Source organism: Capsicum annuum, chromosome 5 (assembly GCF_002878395.1).
Source record: "Capsicum annuum cultivar UCD-10X-F1 chromosome 5, UCD10Xv1.1, whole genome shotgun sequence".
In the NCBI taxonomy this organism is placed as follows: domain Eukaryota; kingdom Viridiplantae; phylum Streptophyta; class Magnoliopsida; order Solanales; family Solanaceae; genus Capsicum; species Capsicum annuum.
The window spans coordinates 137,877,073-137,900,135 of record NC_061115.1 but is presented as its reverse complement, the minus strand read 5'-3'; the positions used below and the strand labels follow the sequence as shown (position 1 = coordinate 137,900,135).

At 34.8% G+C, this 23,063-nt stretch overlaps 1 protein-coding gene and 1 long non-coding RNA gene across 5 annotated transcripts; both read right to left on the bottom strand.

Moving 5' to 3' along the window:
• Positions 1-13,996: 13,996 nt before the first annotated feature.
• Positions 13,997-19,553, bottom strand: LOC107872445. Of its 4 annotated transcripts, none has more exons than XR_007055624.1 (5): positions 19,370-19,553; positions 18,597-18,710; positions 17,177-17,271; positions 15,471-16,141; positions 13,997-14,210 (listed from the first exon to the last, which is right to left on the bottom strand). It is a non-coding gene; the product is annotated as an uncharacterized LOC107872445 (long non-coding RNA). The 4 variants fall into 4 exon arrangements; XR_007055623.1 differs by having other exon boundaries at positions 15,471-15,759; positions 19,370-19,546; XR_001674851.2 differs by lacking the exon at positions 18,597-18,710 and having other exon boundaries at positions 19,370-19,551.
• A 2,060-nt stretch (positions 19,554-21,613) lies between these two features.
• On the bottom strand, positions 21,614-22,000 carry LOC107871823. Its single transcript, XM_016718703.1, has one exon. The coding sequence runs from the start codon at positions 21,998-22,000 to the stop codon at positions 21,614-21,616; it is 387 nt and encodes a 128-aa protein (XP_016574189.1).
• Positions 22,001-23,063: the final 1,063 nt, after the last annotated feature.

The window sequence follows — 23,063 nt, the reverse complement described above, 5'->3', positions numbered from 1 at the left end:
ATCTATGATATAAAATGGAGTCTTCCGGAATATGAAAGATCACCACTTCAATCAAAGTTGATCCCAAATCCGATCACTAAACAGGAGGAATAATACAGCCAGTTCCAGGATCGCGTGGGGATACAACTGCCCAAAGATTGGTAAGCGAGTGAAACTAGCATGAACTCAGGATAAGGATAATATAATGTCATATAGTAAAACCAAGTAAACCATCCATATGCATACAAACCATACATATATATATATATATATATATATAACTATGTCGAGAAAGAGAGTCGGATTTATCATGCCTTTAAAACTATTAACCTGGATATGTGTAACTTCACCGTCCTAGAACCACCCACGGGCTATATGGGTCTAGAGTAACACTTTGAATGGGCCTCGATGCATGTAGTCTCCCAAACAAGAGATACCATAAAAGTAGAGGATTCCCAAGTACCCTTCTCTCTCTATAGTACATACGCACACTGTACTTAGAGAATTCCTATATACCTTATCATATCATATATAGTCACTATAACCAACCCTCATGTCTGCAAACATGAGCTTCTAGTGTCTGTCCATTGGACTCCCACTTTCACGGTTAGCTATCACACCCCGCCATTATTACCCAATTAAAAAAATTACCATCCAACCAAACTACTATTCCATTATTATTAACCAGGGCTATAAGTAGTGGTATCATCATACCGATTATAGCTTGCAAGCAATGTCCTTAGCGAAACTTTTTATGTAAAGGGATTTCCATACACCCATAGATTATATTATCAAGTTAGCCTAGGGGAATCCCGTGTACCCCATAGATGTTCCATTATTATGTTTGGTTGGGGGAATCCTATGTACCCCACAAGTTGTTCATTAATATATTTACTTGGGAGATTCCCTTGTACCTCACAGGGAAGTTTAATTAACCATAACCAGACCACCAAACCTTAACATTTAGCCTTTCCAAACTATTTAAACCATTTATACCATTTAGGGTTCCATTACCAAACCATACTATGCAATAGTTCCATTAAATATCCAATAATATAGTAAAAGCACTATCATACGCATTTTATCAAACATGTTAGGGGCATAGTGTTTCCAAAACCAATTCTAATTACCTATTTTCCATTCCCATGTAATCAATTGTCCAAATCATCATTAAAGCATGTAAAACATAATTAAAACATGGGAAAAACCATAACCAAGAATTTAATACCAAAACCCCAATATATATTTGAAAACCCCAAACCATACAATAATTATGCCATGAAAACATTGTATAAAATATGCCTTCAGTCGGAACTAACAATGAGGGAGGAGTACATGCATTAGATTATGAAGATGATGGAGACAAATCACTCGTACAAGCACCAAATTGATCCTCTAGATGAAAACCCTAACCTTCTTTTACCCAAGAGCCTTAGAGAGAATTAGAGAGAGTTTCTAAGTGTAGAAGATTAGAATAATAGGGTAAATTATATTTCAATAGTGATATAAGTCTTGGGGCCTTAAAAGGTTAAGTGGGGAAATGTCTAGATTACCCCCAACCTAAACTACTTAAAATTCCTGTCAGATTGTACGACTCCCTTATACTAGTTGTACCCTTCCATACGAGTGGTACCCACCACTAGTACCCTAGGACTTCCCCTTGGACCCAACACTATCAAACATACGACTTACCTAAACCAAGTTGTACCCAACAATATGATTACTACCCTAAACCGTATCCCTGGCAGAATAGAATTAAAGAAAATTTGAACACTGTCTACCATACGAGTCAATGGTATGACTCATACCTTAACTTACGGCTCACGGTAAGCCACTCGTACTCAGATTCAAGTTAAGTTACTAATTATGAGATTAAGTGAAGGAGAAACCAAACTATATGAGCCGTTACCCACCATATGACTCGTACCCACCCAAGTAATATCCGTTCTAGAATCCAATCCAACCCATCAACCAACACTTGTTAGCATACAACTAAGATCATACCAACCATACCCCATCATACTACTGGCACCCACAATTCGTATAATGTCCAGAATCCAGAAATCTAAGAAATTTTCTAAGGGTCCAAACCCAGGGTGTTTGAGTCTCCCCCACTAGGATCATTCATCCCCGAATAACGGACAAGGTAGGTCAAACAAAAGAATGAGTCATTTGCATTATCAAATATCAATCCAACCTTTAACCATGTTAGAAAACAAAAATGTGATCAAGAACACATACCTTCTGCATGAATATCCAGAGCAGAAAACAAATGCGGATATTTGGACTTTATGTCCGCTTCCGCTTCCCATGTAGCCTCTTCCACCTTATGGTTCCGCCATAGAACCTTAATTGAGGCCACATCCTTGGTCCGTAACTGAGGAACCTACCTATATAATATCTCAATTAAGACCTTTTCATAAGACAGAGAATCTGAGATATCCAATTCTTCCAAAGGAACCACCGAAGAAGGATCACCAAGACACTTTCTTAACATAGATACATAAAATACCGTATGAATGGAGCTCAAACTAGAAGGAAACTCCAATTCATACGCTACGTTACCAACCATCTGAAAAGCCACATAAGGACCAACATACCAGGGACTAAGCTTTCCCTTTTTACCAATCCACATTACACCCTTCATAGGATATACCCTTAGGAATAACTTATCCCCAACCTCAAACTCCAAATCTCTATGCCTTACATCTGTATAGGACTTTTGGCGACTTTGGACATCCTTAAGCCTATCCTAAATCACCTTTACCTTTTCCATATCCTAATAAACCAAGTTCAAACTGAACATATCTGCCTCACCAAGCTCAAACCACCCAATAGGAGATCTATACCTCCTACCATATAATACTTCAAAAGGGGTCATCCCAATGCTTGAATGATAGCTATTGTTGTAAGCAAACTTAAACAAAGGTAGATGTTCAACCTAGTTGCCACCATAGTCAATCACACATGCCCAGAGCATGTCCTCTAATGTCTGACTAGTCCTCTTTCCTTGTCCATTCGTCTGCAAGTAGAAATTAGTGCTCAGACTAACCTTGGTCCCCAACCCTTTTTTAAAAGACCTCCATAAATAAGATGAAAATTGTGTACCATGATCAGAGATAATTAAAACAGGTACCCTATGCAGCTTTACAATCTCATGAAGATACAACCGCGTATAGTCCTCAACCAAAAGCGGACTTTGTCATCCTATCCACGATGACCCAAAAGAAATCAAATTAGTTCTGAATTTGAGGAAGACTGGTAATGAAATCCATATTGATTACCTCCTATTTCTATTCAGGTAATTGAATTTCCTGATACAACCCTCCAGGCCTCATGTGCTCAACTTTAACTTGTTGGCACACCATACACTTGGCCAGAAAATCATCCATATCCCTCTTCATACCATTCCACTAATACATCTTCTTAAGATCATGATATATTTTTGTCGAACCGAGATAAACAACATAGCGCGATTCACGTGCCTTAGCCAAAATCCTTTGTCATAAACCATCAACGTCAGGAACACATAACCTCCCTTGGTACCTCAAGGTACCATCACCGGTGATCTCAAACACCATCACCCTTTGCCCACTAATATCACTCATGATTTCATCAAGATGGGATCTAGCATTTGTTTTTCCTTGATCTCTGCACCAAGAGATGACCGAACTACTTTCTGTACCATCAAACCACCATCATTGGTGTCCAAGAGACGAGCTCCAAGATTAACCAAGTGGTGAATATACTTCACCAATTCCCACTTCTCCTTATCCACATGAGCTAATTCCCTATGGATAACCTACTAAGAGCATCAACAACCACATTAGCTTTACTTGGGTAGTAGTGAAGACTCATATCATAGTTCTTGAGAAGCTCCAATCATCTCCTCTGCCTGAGATTTAGCTCCTTCTTAGTGAACACATACTGTAGACTCTTACGATAAAAAATAATGTCCATGTGCACTTCATACAAATAATATCCCCAGATTTTCAAAGTAAAAACTATCGTTAAAAGCTCCAAATCATGAGTAGGATAATTCCTCTCATTCATCTTCAACTGCCTCGAAGCATAGGTAATCACCTTCCCATGTTGCATCAAAACACAACTAATTCCCACCCAGAATGCCTCACAATAAACTACAAACCCCGGGAAAGTCAAAACCAGAGCCAACATTAGCTTATCTTTCAGCTTCTAGAAACTCCCCTCATAAGCATCTGACCAAGAAAACCTTACCCTCTTCTGAATCAAGTTAGTCAATGGGGCAGATATCATCGAGAAACTTTTCACGAACTGCCTATAATACCCAGCCAAACCCAAGAATCTCTGAATGTCAATTGAAGTCATAGGTCTAGGCCACCTTTTAACTACTGCCACCTTTTATAAGTCCACCATGATCCCCTCACTAGAAATAATATGACCAAGAAAAGTTATAGCGTTCAACAAAAACTCACACTTAAAGAATTGGGCATATACCTGTTGCTTTGTCAGGGTTTGCAACACCACACGGAGGTAATTTGCATGATCCACCTCACTCTTAGAATAAACCAGAATGTCATCAAAGAATACAATGACAAAAAGATCCAAAAACTACCTGAAAACCTTCTTTATCAAATCCATAAGTATTATCGGGGCATTATTCAAACCTAATAACATAACCAAGAATTCAAAATGCCCATACCAAGTTCAAAAAGTTTTCTTGCAGCTATCCACCTCCCTAATATTAAGCTGATGATACCCAGACTGAAGATCTATCTTAGAAAAAAATTTGGTACCGTGCAATGGATCAAACAATCATCTATCCTTCGAAGAGGATACTTGTTCTTAATCGTCACCTTATTCAACTGTTGATAGTCAATACACATCCAAAGGGAACCATCCTTCTGACGCATGAATAATACCATAGCACCCTAAGGGAACACACTAGGATGGATTAAACCCATATCTAAAAGATCTTAAAGTTGCTCTTTGAGTTTTCTCGACTCAGTTGGAGCCATTTTATAAGGAAGAATAGATATTGGACTAGTATCCGAGACCAAATCAATCCAAACTCAATCTCTTTATCCAGAGAAACACGAAGAAGGTCATTCGAAAAGACCTTGGGAAACTCATTTATCACCAGAACTAAATATAATGAAGGACCTTCTGATTTATAATCCTTAACCTAGAACAAATGATAGAGAGAGCCTTTAGAGATTAACCTCTAGGCTCTAAGATATGAAATAAACCTCCCCTTAAGAGCTAGGGAACCACCCTCCCAATCAATAATATTTTTCACCAAGAAACTTAAAGACAACCTTATGGGTCCGACAATCTAAGGATACGTAATAAGAGTGTAACTAATCTATTCCCAATATAACATTAAAATTCACCATATCAAGTTTAAATAAATCCACCAAAGTCTGTTTACTACCAACAGATACCACACATACCCTATAGACTTTTTTAACAGAGTCACCTACCAAGGTAGAAACAGAAAAGAGATTCAAAACAACCTTGGGATCAAAACCAAAATACACAACTACAAATGGGGTCACATAAGAGAGAGTGGACACTGAATCAAGTAAATAATACACATTACTATAAAAGAGTTTTAACGTACCAGTAATGATATCAGGTGATGCCTTAAATTTTTGCCGTGTGGCAAGAGCATATAATCGATTCTGACCTGTGTCGATACCAGAAGCAAAAAAAGATATAGAAACAGCACCCTTTGGTACAAGAGCAGAAAATGAAGCAACCGAAACCTTGCTCACTACCGAAGTACCCTTACCAACTGGATAGTTTTAAAGCATATAGCCTGGATGACTATATTTGAAATATTTATCCCTCCCCTTATAATAAAAACCCCTATCTAACCTACCACAAAACTAATAAGGAGGACACGATGGGCTGACTAACCCCCACTTGCCTGAGATTGGACAACCTGTGCCTAAAAATTATCATTACCCTATTGATGCCTATCACCCAACTACTTCAAATAAGGAGAACTAGTTGTGGAGAATGAACCAAAGCTCCCCTATTTCTTCTTTAGCCACTTAGCATCATCCCGACTACCTTGATTTTTCCCATCACCTTATTCAGAAGATCTAAACTTCTTACCCTGTATTTCTCCAAACTCAACCTTCTTTCTCTTTTTCTCCTTTACTTATTGCATATGAACCACCAACCTAGAAATATCCATAACCTTGATCAACAATGCAATCTTGCTTTAAGATATCAAATCCCAAAATAGTCCAAAAGTGAACTTTCTCATCCTTTCCCTCATATTGAACACCAATTCTGGAGCATAGCTTGACAGTTGATGAAATTTCAAGGCATATTCCTTGATAGATATTTTCCTTTATCTCAGATTGATAAATTCCTCCGCCGTTACTTTTCTTAACTCCTGAGGAAAAAAGCGATCCAAAAAATATTAGGGAAAGTCTCCCACAAAGTCGAGTCCTCAACATCACCTATCGCCCTATCCCATTCCTCGTACCATTGGTACGTCATATCTTTAGGCTGATAAGCAACAAAATTCACCTCATTCATATTCGTGGCTTGCATCACCCTGAAGATTTTCTCTATCTCATCCAAAAAACCCTAAGAATCTTTCTCCACCTTCACATTAGTAAAATTAGGAGGATTAATCTTCATAAACTAGCCAACCCTTGTGGCCTCGGTAGATGAAACATCAGATGCATCACTCTTGGCCTGAGCAGCAACTAACTAAGCAATAATATGAATCGATTGACAAAATTTTGCATCATTACCTCACCCTGAGGAGGACTAATAGAAATTGATAGAACTTCAGAACAATCAAGGATGAGACCCCTAAACCGAGTATGGATTCCTTGAGTAGTACGTGTCCCTACAATATTGTCCTCAGTTAGGATAAAGAAGTTACCTTGCATCTCAGATAGTCGAGGCATGATCTAAAAACCGAACAAACAAGGATTAGAGAAAAATCCCAGACTTAGACTCCAAGCTTGAAAAAAGAATACCAAGAAAGTAAAACATTCCTAAATGCCTTATAGCCTCTCTCTTAAGAGTGTGGCGTGCTACACACCCTCAAAAGAGACTCTACTCGACACGGCTTTGTGGACTCTCAATTGACCATGAACCTAAATCCTTGATACCAACTTGACATGACCCAAACCAGGGCCTTATCGTAATGGGCATCCCAAGTCCAACTAGAATCAGGGACCACCCCCATTACCCCACCTAACCTCCAAATATACATACCCCTGAGTTAGATGAATCCCAAACGTATAACAAGATAGAGTTTATTATGATCCCAGAAACTGGGATAGATATATAACTGTGACCAACCCAAAAAAGTCCAACCATCCATTACTAACCAACAACCATAACCAAACCAATATAAAAACCAAGTTCCAATATCAAAGGATGGAACAATTATAAATTTAGTCAAATAGTATCAGCCCTAATACCAATGCCAATACTAAAGCTAACACCAATACCGACATGGCCCATTCTAACCCATAGTAGTCATACAAAGCCTCTAACCAAAAAAAAAAACAATATCTGGTTGGGACATACCCCTAACCATAGCAAAAACCAATATCCATAAGATAACCAAAGTATGTAAAGACTTCCATGATATGAAATAGAGCCTTTCGAAATATGGAAGCTCACCACTTCAATACAATAGCTGATCCAGAATTCAATCATTAAGCAGGAGTAGTAGTAGAGCCGGTTCCTGCATCGTGTAGGGATACAGTTACCTAAAGATAGGTTAGTGGGTAAACACTAGCATGAAATCAGGATAAGGATAAAATAATGCCATCCATTAAAACTAAGTAAACCATCCATATGCATATAAAACATACATATATATATAACCATGCCGAGAAAGGAAGTCGGGTTTATCATTTCTTTAAAACCATTAACTTAGGTATGAGTAGCTTAGACATCCTAGAACCACCCCTGGGATATATGGGTCTAGTGTAACCCCCTAAATGAGCCCTGATGTCTGTAGCTGCATGAACCATATATACCATAAGAGTGGGGGATTCCCAAATACTCTTCGTTCTCCATGATATATTGTACAGTGTACTTAGAGGACTCCCATGTACCTCATCATATCATAAATGGTCATTATGACCAACCCTTATGTCGACAAATATGATTTTTCAGTGTCTGTCCATTAGACTCGCACCTTTACGATTAGCTATCACACCCTGCCATTATTGTCCAATTAAAACCATTTCCATCCAACCAAAGTATTATTCCATTATAATTAACCAAGGCTATAAGTATTTGTATCGTTATACCAACTATAACTTGCAAGTAATGTCCTTAGCCAAACTTCTTATGTAAAGGGATCCCCATGTATCCATAGATTACATTATCAAGTTAACTTGCAGGAATCTCGTGTACCCCACAAGTGTTCCATTATTATATTTGCCTGCGAGAATCTCATGTTCCCCATAAGTTGTGCATTAATATATTTACTTGGGGGGTTCCCTTGTACCCCACAAGGAAGTTTAATTAACCATAACCATGACCACCTATTACCATTTAACTATTCCAAACCATTTATACATTACCAAATCATTCCATGCAATAGTTCCATTAAAAGTCCAATAATATAGTAAAAGCACTATCATAGGAATTTTATCAAACATGTTGGGGGAATAGTATTTCCAAAACCAATTTCAATTATCAATTTACCATTCTCATGCAACCAATTGTCCAAACCACCATTAAAGCATGTAAAAACATAATTAAGACATGGGAAAAATCATAGCCAAGCATTTAATACCAAAACCCCAACATATATTTGAAAACCCTAAACCATACAATAATTATTCCATGAAAATATTGTATAAAACATGCCTTTAGTTAGAAATAACAATGAGGGGGGAGTACAGGTGTTAGATTACGAAGATCATGGAGAGAAATCATCGTACAAGCCCTAAATTGATCCTCTAGATGAAACCTTAGCCGTCATTTATCCAAGAGCCTTTGAGAGAAATAGAGAGAGTTTATAAGTGCTTAAGATTAGAATAATAGGGTATCAATAGTGATATAAGTCATGGCACCTTAAGAGGTTAAGAAGAGAAATGTCCAGATTACCCTCAACCTAAACCACTTATAATTTTCGTTAGATGGTAAGACTTTCCCTTACCAGTCGTACCCTTTCATATAAGTGGTACCCACTACTCATACCCTAGGCCTTCCCCTTGGATCCAACACTATCTAACATACGACTTACCCAAACCAATCCATACTCAACCATACAATTGGTACTCTTAAACTGTATCCCAGAGTAGAATCAAAGAAAGTTTGAACACTATCTACTATATGAGTAAATAATACAACTTATACTCTAACTTACGGCTCATGGTAAGCCATCATACTTAGATCTAAGTTAAGTTACTAAGTCTCATATTAAGTGAAGGAGAAACCAAAACATACAAACCGTTTTCCATCATGCAACTTTTACCCACCCAAGTTATATCCATTCCAGAAACCAATCTAAATCACTAACCAACATTGGTTAGCATACAAACAAGATCATACCAATAATACCCCATCATACGAATAGTACCCACAAGTCGTATAATGTCCAGAATCTAGAAATTTAGGATACTTTCTAAGGATCCAAACCCAGGGTGTTTCATATAGTTATTAAAAATAGTTAAGTTTATTGAATTGAAATGTGAACTAGTTAATTGAAATGTAGTGATTTGAAATATGTACTAGTGAATTGAAAATATTTTTAATTGTAGTGACTTGTATTGTGAATTAGTTATTTGAAAATGGTTAAGTGTAGTGACTTGGTGTGTAGTAGTGACTTGAAAATGCTTAAGTGTAGTTACTTGAAATGTGAATTAGTTACTTCAAAATGGTTAAGTATAGTGACATAAAATGTCAATTATCTATTTAAAAATGGTTTGAGTGTAGTGACTTGAAATGTGTACTAGTAACTTGAAAATAGTTAAGAGTAGTCACATGAAATATGAACTAATGACTTGATTTTTATATGTTTTATTGTAAACTTGCAGACAGATGACATCCGGTGGTGTCGGTGATCGGCCTCATCCTGATAAGAGTTTGAAGTCAATTGCTAAGAATAAATCTACGATGCCTGTAGACTCTAATGAAAAAACTTTAGGATTGTTTAAGTGTTTTTGATGTTGGATTGATTGTTTAAGTGTTGTTGATTTGAATTGCTTAAATGTTTTGATAATGTAGTACTTATATGATTATTTTAGAAATGTGTATTGCATAGGGTTGTATATATCGAATTGCATTTTCATTTGGCAAGCATTTTCTGCATCCAAAAAAATGCAGAAAAGCGACAAACAGGGTTCCTTTAGTCCGTCACTTTTCAAAAATTGTTTAAAATAAATTTTCAAAAATGCGATGTAGTCTGTCGCTTTTTCTCTTCATTATAAAGAACAAAAAACAACAAACAACATCATTTTTTATGAAAAAGAATATTATTATTTTCAGAAAGCGACGGAAAGTGTCATTTTTTCTAAAAAAAATATTTATTTTTCTTCAATAAGATGACGATGTTCGTCATTTTTTGTTCATCATTTGAAGAACAAAAAATGACGTACAACGTCACTTTTTCTAAAAATAAATAAAAAATTATTTTTTCAAAAAGTGACTTTGTCCGTCGTAAAATAAGAGACGCAGGCCATTTTTTTCAAAAAACAATAGGCATTTTTATGACGCAAGTGATCGCGTCATTTTTTCATCGATCCTGTCCAAAAAAACAATGCTGGCAGTCATTTTTTCTCATTTTTTAGTAGTGGTTAGGGGATTAATCCTCATAAACTGGCCAACTCGGATAACCTCAAAGGGATTAGAAATAGAACCAATAGGATCAGGCCGACGAGACTATGATTCCACCAGCTGAGCAAGCATATGAATAGATTAACGGAAATCCGCATTAGAGATATCGCCCTGAGGTGACTGAGCATAAGTATCACTAGCTTGAGATGCCCAATGAGGACTAGTAGGGACCAGTGGAACCCAACGTGGAGTGGTACATTCAGGAACAGGGACCCTAGACCGAGTCTGCACTTCATAAGCAGGACGAATTCCCTCATATCTTCCCCAGGTGGGACAGAAGTTCCAACTAAGTTCCTATGACCATCAGATCTTTGGGAAGGCATGATCTGAAATGCGAGTAAGCTAGAAGTTAGAGAAGTTTCATATAAACTAGACTTTATAAACCGAAATAGAACACATGAAAGGGAAATATTCCTGAATGTCTTGTATCCTCCCCCTTATAAGTGTAGTATGCTACATACCCATAAAAGGGACTCTACTCGACACGACTTTATAGATACCCAATGACTTGAACCATGCTCTGATACCAAGCTTGTCATGACCCAAACCCGGGTCTGGCCATGATGAGAAATATTGAGCCTTCATGGGCCAGATACAGCCCCCTTAGCCTTGCCTCAAGAGCACCATAAATGTAAACAGCAGAAGTTAACCATAATGGCAATAACACAGATAATTAAAACAAGTGATAATTCTAAGAAACAAAACATAAAACCAACCCAATAATTTTCCACGAAGCCTCCAAACCAAGAATAGTAAACTAAGTTCGAACATGCCCCCAACTGTAACAAAAGGGATTTCATAATTCCTAAATTATGAAAAGAAACCAAAGATGGAGGCTCACCACCTCACAGCAACTCATCCGATGAACCACACCACCTAACATTGTACAAAAGTGACCAAAATATCCTCCGAACCTATATTATGAAATGATGCAGCATCTGGGGATAGTCAGTGGGGCATGCACTGGCATGTAACTCGAGGGAATGGATAAATTAGTGCACTAATAAAATATTAGTCGAAGCCACATGTATAATATTTATATATATATATATAGAGAGAGAGAGAGAGAGAGATAGATAGATAGATAGATAGATAGACAGACAGACAGACAGACAGATAGATAGATAGATAGATGTTGGGATAGGGACAAGGGCCATGAACATGAGAGTTTAAAATACTAACCTGAACTATGTAGCTTGTTCTATCCTAAAAGAACCCATGGGATATATGGGTCCAACTCTCTCTGCCAAAAGGGCCCCAGTACATGTTAGTCGTATGTACAGAGGAAATCGAGAAAAGGCTAAAGACACCACAGTAATAGACATCAAAAATATAAATTATGTACCAAGCACAAGTCACATAGACCCCCACGTTAGCAAACGTGGTTTCCAGTGTTGGTCCCCCTAGACTACACCTTCACGGTGAGCTACACAATTTCCTTTAAGACCAAACTAAAAAGGTTTACACATAAACCCAACCATTAACCAAGGAGTCTGTATTAAAGCATTTTCCAACATGGAATCATCATACCAATATATTTGCAAGCTAGTTCAATTATGCCAAACTAATCTATATAACCATTAGAATCCCAAGTTTCATTCAAAATCCAAATACATGGCCACCAAGGCCTTTCAAAATCATTTTTATCCATTCAACCTTTTATGCAATGCAATGTTTTTAAAAGATGAGTGAAATCACGCATATATCCAAATTTAAGATCAAGTTACAAGGTGGGTTGAGGTTAATGCCATTAACATACCAAAATTCATCCATATTATAAAACCCAATTCACCAATTTGCAAACATCATGTCAATGCCTCCATTTAATTCCAAAATCCATCAATTTAAGCATGAATACCGCATTGAAATAAGGAATAAGCAATTCAAGTGTTAACCACCAAAAATCCTCAAACCAAGTCCAAACCCATCATTCAAAACACATGAATATTAAGTAAATAAGTGCCATAACTTAAAAATACAAATTAGGGATGAGCAACATACCTGAAGTATAGTAGAAATTGAAGAGAATTCAAAGCTTAAAGAATAAACGTTGAATTCCATGTAAAACCTTAGTATCTCTTGCCTTGGGAGTTAAAGAGGAAAAAATAAGGTTTGATTTTTGATAACTGATGGCAGAGGTATCATTTGGGTGTTGTTCAATGTGAAAAGAGTTTAGAGGATGAAAATACCAGAAAGATCCTAATTAAAATGTGCAGGAAAAATCTGAAAATAGTCATCATGGTTTAGGTAACGACTCGTGAGGTCTGACTATGAGTCGTGACCTGGAGTCGTTACCCAAGGATCAAAGAATTAGTCCTTTACTGTAATAATAATGGGTCCCTCATAACGACTTATTATGTCTTACAACGAGTCATACCCTGGACTCGTTGTCAAGGGACCAATGTTTGGGCTTCCTCACTGTCGTGGCAATGAGTCCTCCTGATGACTCATTAGGTTTGATAACTAGTCATGGTCAGAGTCGTTGTTACTAGTATTTTGACATCACTATCATAATTTGTCCATAACCTTTTGCCCTGATCTTGGATTAAGGCAAGACTAGTGGCATTGGAAAGCTAATCCAACTATTTATCTCATGGAGAGTCTAGTACTGAATAGCTTGGGGTATTACATGTACCAACATTACTAGGTCGCAGGATGTTATTATTTCTCTTTCTTTATACACTACAAAAAAGGGCTCAAATTGTGGGGGTTATTTTTACTTATTACGGGGGTTTCTATTTCCAGGGGTTCCCAAAACCCCCACAATACGTGCCGTTACAAACACTTTGTGGCAGTTTTTCTGACTGCCACAATTAATTTATGGCAGTTATTTTGCGGCGGTCGACCCCCATTAATCTTTTTTATAATAAAATTTATTCACCAGTTGCGGTGGTTTAAAACTGCCACTATTGTTTTTCTTTTTAAAAAAAATTAGTGTTACAAGTTGCGGCGGTTTAAAATCTCCGCTATTTGTTTTTATTTTTTTGTAAAGAATTTATGGGGCCCATCAATTTCAATTACTAATTATAAATTCTAATTTTAGCTCAAATTTAATTGTTTCTTTTAGCATAACCTACAATTCAATATTTGTTCATTTCATATATCATTAGCACAACATGAATAATTAAATATTGTAATTGAAATACATTAAACATAAACTTCAAAATTAAATATTCAACATTAACATCTTCAAACTCCAATATTTCAACATTAAGTAGTATCTTCAAAATCAAATTTAAACACAAAAGCTTCAGTGTTTTAAGATTCACTCCAACCACATACACAAATACATCCAAGACATACTTGAATATCCAAGACAACTTGCAATGAAATCAATGACTGTCATTAGGATCACAATCATCATGTGGTCTCCTTGCATCCACAGGCGAAATAGGTTCACTGGCCACATCACTTGGCTACATAAAAATACAAAGTATAAAAATCAATTAAATTAAATTTCAGTCCTTATTATAAAACATTTATATTTGCATTCAACTAAAAATAACTAAAAACATCATGATAAATGTAAATAGATCAATCAACAACTACTCCACATTATAGTTTTAAACTACTCATTCAGTTTCAAGTATTAAAATGCCCTCAAGTTAACAGTCAATGGATGAAAACTAAGTCAATATTTTGGATCTTGTAAAAAGCCACGTGTCATTTTCTAATTGGTTGCATATTTTAGTTTAATTTTTAAAACCCACCCTATTGAATATATAGTCAGAAGCCACCCAACAATGTCATAAAAGAATAAAGCGAAGAAGTGTTTCACAATGTTGTAGAAAACACTCCAATCAAGGAAAATAGAAAGTTAATTTATTATGGAGAGAGTAAGGGAGAATTATGTGCAAAGTTCCTGTAATTTTATATACAAGAAAAGATAAGCAAAGGGCAAAGCCTAACCACTAGGGTTAATTTTTTTCAGAAGACCTAGGGGAGGTATTGATGGCAAAGATATATTTTTTAGTAATATACTACCAAGAATAAATAATCTTCAATTGATCATAATCAATTATTCGTCAGTCCCATGCTAATTTGAGTTGGCTATATGAATCTTCTCTAGACTAATTCCTTATACTCCTTCCCCGAATAATACATGATAATTCTAGGACCACCTCATAACTTTCCAAAAGAATAAACTATACCCAAATGACTGCATTAGGCTATGAAAGCAAATGACTAAGTATACACAAAATCAATTGTGCAGATGCAAACGAGCTATACAAGACAAGTTCATCGGATCAACGAATACATAAAGAGCCATGTAAAGCTTATGCATTATAGAGTATAACCTTTCGTCGTTTGCAATGGAAGTAGGTTTCCCTTAGTCCAACACATTCATTAGGAATGTATGGACTCTTCTCTTTTGCACATTTTCTTTAACTCTTCTTCTCAACCTAAAACATCTATGATCACAGATGTGGTAATTCAGCTAATTCAGGTTTATGTTCCTCTGGTTATAACCATAATCAGACTCTACACAAAGGTAAGACTATCTCTCCTATGACTTTAAGATACATGTAATAAATGGAAGAATACACACACAAACACACGCATATATACAACAAGTATACTTATTTATTATGATAAGATATTTCAAATCTGAAGATGAATAAGTAGACAGAGATCAAAAACCCAGATCAAAAATAAGTAAAGAGAATTTTACTTACTGTTGTGGGAGAAACCATTGAAGGAGAATCAAAGAGCCCCGCAAATTGTTCTGGTATCGTTCCTTCTTTCATTATCATATATGCCTTCAAAGTACTCAGTATTTGATTCTGAGAATTCATCATTTGATTATAGTTTTTTCGACATTGGAACGAATAAGAACCTTCATTACTTGATGCACTTGTACCACCAAAATGAGGTCTAACTTGTTGAAAAACTCTTTTTTTGCTTCTTCTTTTGTTTCTTACTTGTACTAGGAGCATGATCAAGATCGCTATCCTTCTCGAGCTTCTATTTAGAAGTGTGACAATGTTTACATGATTCTACATTAATATCATTTTCCCAGTACAACATGCAATTATTTAGGAAAGCATCTATCTTGATATAATCAAGACACAACTTGTTGATGGTTTTCTTAGCATCATAAAAAGATATAGGGATCTTTGCAATTTAAATACATCCCCGAGTAGGTCTAGCACCATAGTCATTCCCTTATTACTTAACCCAGACAAGTACTTTATGTGATAAAGCTTTAATAAAAATTCCAACTTTGAGTACTTGGATCCTTCATACAAATCTTCACTTCCATCTTTAAGCAATTCAAAATAATCTTTGTTATTTAAATCAGACAAATCATGCAAATTTTCTTCTTCTCCCGCTACTTGTGACGGACCTGCATCAACACATTCATGCCTTAAACCCCCAAATGCTTCATTAATTAATAATTCAATAGTATTTTCAAAAGGTGGTGCATCTTGAATGACCTCTACGTTTCTGAAATTAGGCAAAATATTTAATTCCCCATGAATAACCCAAGTGACGTAATGTTCAAGGAAATTCTTGTTCATCAAATGATGAAACACCACATCTCTTGTTTGCTACTTTTTAAAACCACATAAAGGACATGGACACTTTATTTTATCTCCTATAGCTCCATTGGTAAATGCAAAATGTAGAAACTGATTCAAACCAAGCAAATACTCTGGTGTTTCTTGGCATTCCAATCCAAGATCTATCCATTGAAGAATTTGATGAATATGCTAAATATAACCTATAAGATTTCATGAAGAAAAAAGTGAACGTAATAGTAAATAAATAAATTATTAAACCCTAACAGAGAACATACATAACAACATATCTTATGAAAAATCATTCTAAGAGATAATTGTGATGTTCGGGTCAACTTTCACACAACTCGACTAACTTTAGACATGAAAAAATAAATGCTACTACTCCGCAGCATAACCAAAAACTCATGGGTTAAGTTTACAAGTAGGAAAGAGGACAGTCATGCAACACCAAGTGAAAAGACCTCATTTAAGATCTTGTGCAATGATAAGTTTTGAATCTTAATGTAAACAGCGGAAAATTGTTCTTCAATTATAACTAATTGGTTAGAGTGAAGAAGAGTGAGCAACATATAGAAAAGAAGGAAGCTGATCACAGAACAACCAATTAGAAGTAGAAAACTGGTGGTTGATTCAACAGAAAGCAGCCTCAAAAAAGTCGAACCAAATCAAGCCCTTAGATATAAGTAAATCACATAAACAACAAGAACACCCTGACAAAAAACACAATTACTCACCAAATAATATAATACCATAAATGAGAAAATAGCATAACCAAAAACTCATATATACACATTTAATATAATTCCATTAACTACACTAGTCGATGTGAACATAAAATAGTTGGATAAACAGGTTACTTGTCAGAGTTCCTTTGAAATTCTTCTGTAGCAATCCTTGAACTACTCTCAGCAAAAACTTGATATTACTAAATTACTTCCTCGAATTGATGAACCTGAATAAATAATATTTACAATTAATTTAGAATTTATTGCTTCTTTTCACAACTCACAGAAAAGAACTTTTTTTCCTATTAATGTTGAAATAAACAAAACGTTAAGAAAAAAGCACAAACAGATGACTAAAAGGTACTCGCATTCACATTATTATTAACAAAATAACATATGAGAAACAAATATAAACTGATTGTAAACCAAAATCTGGTAACAAAAGCTACTGTTTAAATTGTACTAATTCCTTCACTATAAACCTATGTTGCTTGGACTCTTCGAAAATGTCATTGGGTGCATGTCGTATAGTTTAAAAGTAGTGCATTTTTTTAGGATCGGACACTTATGCATCTGTCAACACACAAGGCTTTGCCAAACTAATCCAAAAGGTACCGTTTAAATTAACTTTTGCTGGAAATTCATATTAGGAATTCTACATTTAAAATGAAATAGGGCATAATCCAACTTCATTTTTCTCTGAATCTGTAGATGTTTTATCTTCTTTCTTTCTCAAGTTCTAAATCACTCTTTACATCTTGACTATGTGCAGTACTAACGTTTCAAATTGAAACTTTACTCTTTACTAACTTATCAAGTAATACAAAATGAAGGAGTAAATCCTTAAAAATGTATTCATTGTGAGGAATACAGTCGACTCCATACCATTTCAACTGAAAATATATAGGAGATTAACACAAATTCAGATCCTAAAATCTAATGGTGACTGTTTCTTCACCATAAATAGTCATTAGGAGCAATCAAGTTGCCAAAAAGTAAGGAGAAAAAATAGAGATTTGTTGAAGGAAAAGAAAAAAAAATGATGATACCTATTCGAACAGAGAGTTTTAAATGATGTGGACTAAATGAATTAGCTATGACAACACAATGAGCCCTCCAGCATTAGCAAAATTATAATTCTCTCAGTGTCATTTTTATGTAAATTTAACATAATTATATTAAATTTACTAAACGGAAAAGGATCAAAATTATCCTGAATTATTTGAAATGAAGTAAAAATTCTTCACTTGTTTTTTTGACTCAAAAACATCCTTTGTTTTTTTTTCGTTACTCAAAATATTTATTGTGCTTATTTTGGCTACGTAAAATATTTATTGTGCTTACTGTAATATAACTTTAAATTCGGATAGGTAACTAACTGAGGTACTGCTAAAATTTCCATACATGTGTGTATGAAACTAGAAAATCAAGAATTTGTAACCCCACCAACCAGTCTTAGTTCCAAGGCCACGTTTTTCTTACAGAAATGTATTGAAATCAATTATTAAAGTATAACAAATATTAATACCCACAAGGTGAGCAGAAGCCATACCAATAAGAAATTCCCAAAATTATTTATCTCCTTTTTGTTGCTATAATAATCCAATGTACATCTTGAAGGTCTGGAAAGATTCACAAAATGGCAGCAATAACTCTCTCTTTAACCCTACAGCAAAACTCACTTTTCTTTAACACCAACAAATGACTCTTTCTAGGTCCTGTTATTACAAGAAAAGTAAGCAGTAATAGCAATAAAGGTTTTCTTGTTACTCTTTATTTGGACTTAGAGTCCCTGAACTAGCCATGATTGCTGGTGTTGTTGCCCTTGTTTTTTGCCACACTATTGGCATTGCAAACCATACATTTACCAAATAGCTTAAAATTACTATAATACCCATTCATAAAACCCCTGTTTGTTTGTCAAATTTAAAGGACAAGAAGACATTAGAACAAAAGGTGCAACATTTGGATCACAATCTTACTTTTCCTCAATTTCTACAACAGCCCTAAAAGTAACCAGAAATTGAAAATTATGTATCTATTATTTGACTTGAATTTTGTTTCTTCTCTTTTCAAGTGCATCTAATATTTGGTTACTACTTTACAGTGAAGGGTTAGAAATTGTAATTAAAACCAAATCTTACAAATTTAATTTCAGTACACCCTATTTAGACCATATTAGCTTTCCAATCATCATCTTTTAAAGGGAAAATAGGAGATTCTAATACACAGAATCCCATTAGCTATAAGGGGAAAAAAGATAAATTCAGGCAGAAAAAATACCAAACAATCAGCATAGAGAGAGAAATTGAGTATAGATTCTACCTCTAGAATCATCAGCACCTGTAGAATCATTAGCATGCAGTTGCCTCTCTGTAAGTAAGTATAGAGAGAGAAATAGAGTTTATTGCGGGAGAGGAAGAGATTGAAAGTAAAGAGGGGAATGAAATGAATTGTAGGGGGGAGAGGGAATATTATTTATTTATTTTTATGTAAAATGAAATGGAGGTAGGTTGGTGCTATTATTTTAGTGAATAGCGGGGGTTTATAATCCCCGCAAATATTACTTTGTTTTTATGTAAAATGGAGGCAAGCTTCACGCTATTATTTTGATAAATAGCGGGGGTTTATAACCCCCGCAAATATATTTTGATGAATAGTGGGGTTTTATAACCCCCATAAATATATAAATGTTAGCGATGGGTAAATAGCCCCTGTATTTCATATAATTTTGCGGTGGTTAAAAAAACCTCACAATTAGACGTGTTTTTTGTAGTGATATTATCATTTTATGATTTATAGCTTGTAATTCTTTTACTTGTACTTTTTCAACATTTATGTCATTTTCCACCAATTAGCTAATACTATGATTTGGATTACCTACTGGTGGGGTAAAGTAGGTGTCATCAAGACTCGAAAATCGGATCATGACACAACTGATATCAAAGTTCAAGTTTGACAGGATGCATATGGTAATGTAGTAGAGTGATAGGGTGTGGTGCTCTTTTACGGGCTTAGATATCATACACACACAAGAAAAAACTAATTGCGGGCTTTGATTGTCATAAATGCTCAAACAATGTGGGTGACATATAGTAAATCTCGAAAATTGACATGTGGATTATGGTGATATGCCATGTAGAACTTAGTTAGACAGCGAGATTGTTGGGTGTGGGTGATACACAGTGAATCTCAAAAATTGGCCCGTGGATAGTGGTGATGGGTTATGTGGAACTTAGTTCGAGGGGAGATTGCTAGGTGTGCGAACCAAAGTCACACATTGGTAGCTGTAGGGATTGAGAAGCTACGTATAAGATGTAGGATCTCTTAATGGTGTGAGACCTTCTAGAAAAAATCGTGCGGGCCTGGCCCAAAGCAGACAATAGCACACCATGTAAGAGTATCTTTGAGTTTACTGAGCCCAACATATATATGTGGTCATTTGTAACTTCTATTCATGGTTTGGGTTCAGAATCAAGGTGTTCGGATGAATTTCGGAACATTTTGAAGTTGGAACACAATAGTTGGTTTTATCTAGTACTAAGGTGTTGTGATCGCGATTGCCATAAGCAATAGCGGGGGAGTGTGTCTATGAACCAGGATAGCGAGTAGCAGACTGTGAATGCAAAGAGGGGTAGTCAGGTAAGTTTCTGTCATTGAGAGAAAAAACGCAGTGATAGTGAGACCGGTGTACATGGTTAGATTTGGAAAAAAGAGGATTAGGACTGTGATATCTAGGGCTCTACGTTGTATCATCTGTGCATAATCAATGAACATTCCGCAATCACGAGGTTTGTTTGGTATAAAAGGGCCAACTTCGACAAACGATATCAATTTTGGCATTAAGGAGCTAATGAAACTATAGGAAATTAAAGACCATTTTGTGATGGAAAATCACTATATTGATTGAATTCAGAATTTGCTCATCTGCACGAGTTTAAAATGTGATTATCTTGAATGTTATATTCTAAAATACTAGATTAAAGTGAAAAATCATGAATTTATGACCTAAGCACTCTATATAGAAAATTACCGTTTTAAACTTCTAAATGGACTCCAATTGAAAATTTAAGCATAGATTTAAATTTGTGAAGTATATGAGTAACAAGATTTTCTATCGTTGCTTAAAATTTATATTAATAAATGGACCGAGTATTGATTTTGACATGGTCTAAAAATATGATGTTGAGCCTGCTGAAGGTAATTGACCATAATATTGCATATTTTGCATAGTTTAGAGTTGATGGAGAAGTGTGTTTAGCTTGGTGATGTGTAATATAAGTTGAGAAACTTCTTAATTGTTTGATCTTTACAAGTACTAGTTGACAACTTACTCAAATGCTTGAAACTGATTTCAAACTACCTAGTCAATATGTTCTGGGGTGAGCGCAGTGACGAATCCAAGAATTTTCTTCAGGGGATTCGAAAAATAAAAATATAAATGTGTGAATAAGTCAACAAAATATAATTTCAAGGACATAATAGTATATAGTTTATAATTATAAAATACTTAAACTTATATTTTAAAGTTTATTTTTTTTAGGCTTATACTTAAACTTATTTTTTAACTTATTTTAAAGTTTTAATCTCCCTCTCTTCTTTGCTATGTGGCATATTATTGTTATTGTTCTTCTCATTTCCATTGTCTGTCTCCTCGAACAATCTCATTAATGTCTTGAATTGCTTTGTAGGAGTCATGCTTTCCATTCGCTCTGCTTCGAACACCATTGCTAAGTTCACCCGCCGACCTCCATAATGGGCATCCATTACGGGCTCTTCTTCATCATAATATTGGGCCTCCTCGTCTTCGTAATATTGGGCCTCCTCTTCTTCCTCCGCTACCGTATCAGATACCCTCGTGTTCCAAGAAGGTCCACAACAGGCAGCCAACCCACCGAATCTTAATCGTCTTTTCAAGTTGTTCCAGAATGTCATCGCCCTATCTCCACTGTCCATCTTTTTTTGGGAAAAAAATGTATATATACAATCTTAGATTGTTTATCGCAACTTATAACAATATTTATAAGATTACAAAAAATAGCAGATTTTACTTTTAAAACATTTTTTTGTTATATATAAAAATTGAAACTGAAATTATCCTTAAAAATTAAAAACTGTTACATACAGATTTCATCCACCCCTATTTTATCTCTAAACTAATTATTGCAGATTATTATATTATTTAAAAAATTGAATAAAACGTTTTCATATCAAACAGTTTATTTCCTTTTTCAAATCGGAGAAGTAAAATGTGGGCAAAAAAAAATATATCACACGTTTCTACTTCTTAAGGAATTTTATTTATTTTTTGAGATTATCTCTCCTCTTTTTACTCCTATTTAAATAATATAATATCACAAAAAAATTAAAAAAATAATATTTTAAAGAATAGATATTCATTCAAGTTTTAGAAAATATCATGAGCATTTCACTGGATACATCAAATAATAATTGTTTAAGATGACTAACAAACTTAAGAAACATATTAAAAAAATATAGAAAATATACACTTGAAAAAAAAAATTGAATAAACTTTTTAAAATTTAAAAAAAAAAATCAATAAACATATCAAATTCATACCCAAAAAAATATAGTTGAAATATATTTTTAAAAACTACTTGAGATAATAAAAAAAAAAAATACAGAAATCAACAAATAGTTAAACCCTACACTTTCAAGACTGCACGTTAACCTATGCTAGTGTTGTCTATTAGGATACATATAGAATAATATTATATATTAAAATGTAAAGTATATAGAAAGTTTTTCTGAAAAAAGTTAAAACCTACACTTTTAATGCGGTAATCTAGGATATTGATATTTTAATAGATAAATATGAGTATTAGGATAAATATAAGATTAAATCTAAAAAGAAATTTTTAAATAAAAATAAATAAATAAATAATACTTAAATATGTTATAACTTGCAATTAAAAATACAATTCAATAATTAAGAAAAAATAGTGTTATAAGTTGCAATAAATTATCTAATAAGTATATATGGGATAATTTTCACTCT